This window comes from Chrysochloris asiatica, unplaced genomic scaffold (genome assembly GCF_000296735.1).
Source record: "Chrysochloris asiatica unplaced genomic scaffold, ChrAsi1.0 scaffold00031, whole genome shotgun sequence".
Lineage (NCBI taxonomy): Eukaryota > Metazoa > Chordata > Mammalia > Afrosoricida > Chrysochloridae > Chrysochloris > Chrysochloris asiatica.
The window spans coordinates 81046-82846 of NW_006408549.1; the positions used below are offsets into that span (position 1 = coordinate 81046).

Sequence of the window (1801 nt, forward strand, 5' to 3'; positions counted from 1 at the left end):
AATGAAATAAGTTATATGAATTGTTGAATGTGAAACTGATGATGTGCCCTGTAAACTTTCACTCAATCCACAATAAAAACCTTAAATTAAAAAAAAAAAAAAAAAAATTACAGCCTCAGAAACCCTATAGAGGGCCCCTGTGATTGGGAACTGACTTAACAACATTTTGGTTTAGTATCTGATGGAGACAACAACTCATTTGACCTATTTCAAGATTGCTACTTGAGACTTCTATATATTAGACAAGCATGTTTAACATTGATTCTAGTCAATACTAAACCAAGAAACAATCATTATGACCTAGCATTTACAGTCTAAGCTAGATTGTCTTGATACATGCAGATAAACAAATCAGTACGTGTTTGAGAGAGCAACTGTGCACTCCAGTTTCTCTTTTGTTAAGTGTTACATGGTGCTGTTAGTCCAGTCCTGTTATTTATGCTTTTGAAATGGGTGCAGTGTGTTACTTTATGCTCCTTCCTCTTCTCTTTCCTTCTTTCCCAGTGCCATGGAAAGCCATTCTCTCCTGAATCCCAACCTACAGCAAGGTGAAGGAGTCCTTTCCAGTTTCCGAACCACCTGGCAGGAGTTTGTAGAGGATCTGGGCTTCTGGAGGGTCCTGCTGTTGATCTTCGTCATTGCGTTGCTGTCCCTTGGCATTGCCTACTACGTGAGTGGGGTGCTGCCCTTCGTGGAAAACCAGCCTGAACTGGTGCATTAAAGAAGCTTGTGGGAGAAGAGGAGGCAGATGCTTCTAGATGTTCAGTTTCTCAAAATTCTTCTCTTAGTGCAAGGCAGTGAGGGCTCTACTTTCTTTATTTTGCATTTTTACTTATTGTCATCTTTTTAGAATAATGATGTGTTTATTTGATCTAACTACACACTGTAGTCAAATATACTGCATTCTACAGCTACTACCTCTAACTCAATCTGACTTCTTGGAAAAGCTTTGTTTGATAAAAATATAGAAATTACTAGAGATGAAAAGTAAGGAATGAGGCTAGGAAGCCCTTGCTGTAGAAATTTTGCCCAAATATAGGACCAGTTAAATCAAGGTTTCAAAAAGAAAAGTGTTCTTATATGATTCATTTCTGTTTGTATGTGGTTTTCTGCTTATTTTTTGCAATCCCTTTTTCTTATTTACTTACTCTAAGGATGGGGTAAAAATAAAATATTGATTTCAGTTTAAAACTTGAAGCATTGTTTTCAAATCCTGCACAGCAAATTACTCTTGTTAGAGACTGTTTGGTTTTGGTTTATTAGATTATTTTAAAATCTAGTTATAAACTAGACAACTTTTAAAAATGAGCATAATTGCTTCAGAAATTTTTGATTTCATCTTAAATGCATATTTATTAGTTTTAAGGGTAATTTTGATTTCATGTATATTGTTTTGCTTTTTGTTTATATCTGTGAAAAGTAAACTTGAAGAGTTCGTTGTCTGTTCACCCTTTCCAGTTTTCCTAGTATTTTATGTCAAAGGAGTTTTCCTAGTATTTTATTTCAAAGGTATCTATCTTACTTGTTAAAAAAAAAAGAAAAAGAAAAGGCAGAAAACCTTTTTTCTACTCCATAGCTAGCAGGGGAAAATAACTGTGATACCTTACTGTTATTATAATTCTGTCAAGCTATTATTTTAGGGGAAAAACCAGTTCTATAAGCTAGCTGTGTTGTCATGATTACATCATAGTTCACAATTATCTCATTTTAATGTGCAGTGCTGCTTAGAGGCCCTGTTTTCATAACAATCCATGCATGTCAGTAGATCTTTGATGGCAAGAAATGATGGGGCGTTCCTGAA

The 1801-nt window shown here is 35.0% G+C and overlaps 1 protein-coding gene across 1 annotated transcript in view; it reads left to right on the forward strand.

Annotated features, from left to right (window-relative positions):
* The window catches only part of ANKRD46 (ankyrin repeat domain 46), a 20942-nt gene extending 20221 nt beyond the window's left edge, over positions 1-721 (forward strand). Inside the window, exon 4 of the mRNA XM_006859179.1 lies at positions 505-721. Coding sequence (XP_006859241.1) covers positions 505-721 — 217 coding nt within the window. The remainder of the gene's footprint in view (positions 1-504) is intronic.
* The last annotated feature ends 1080 nt before the right edge of the window (positions 722-1801 follow it).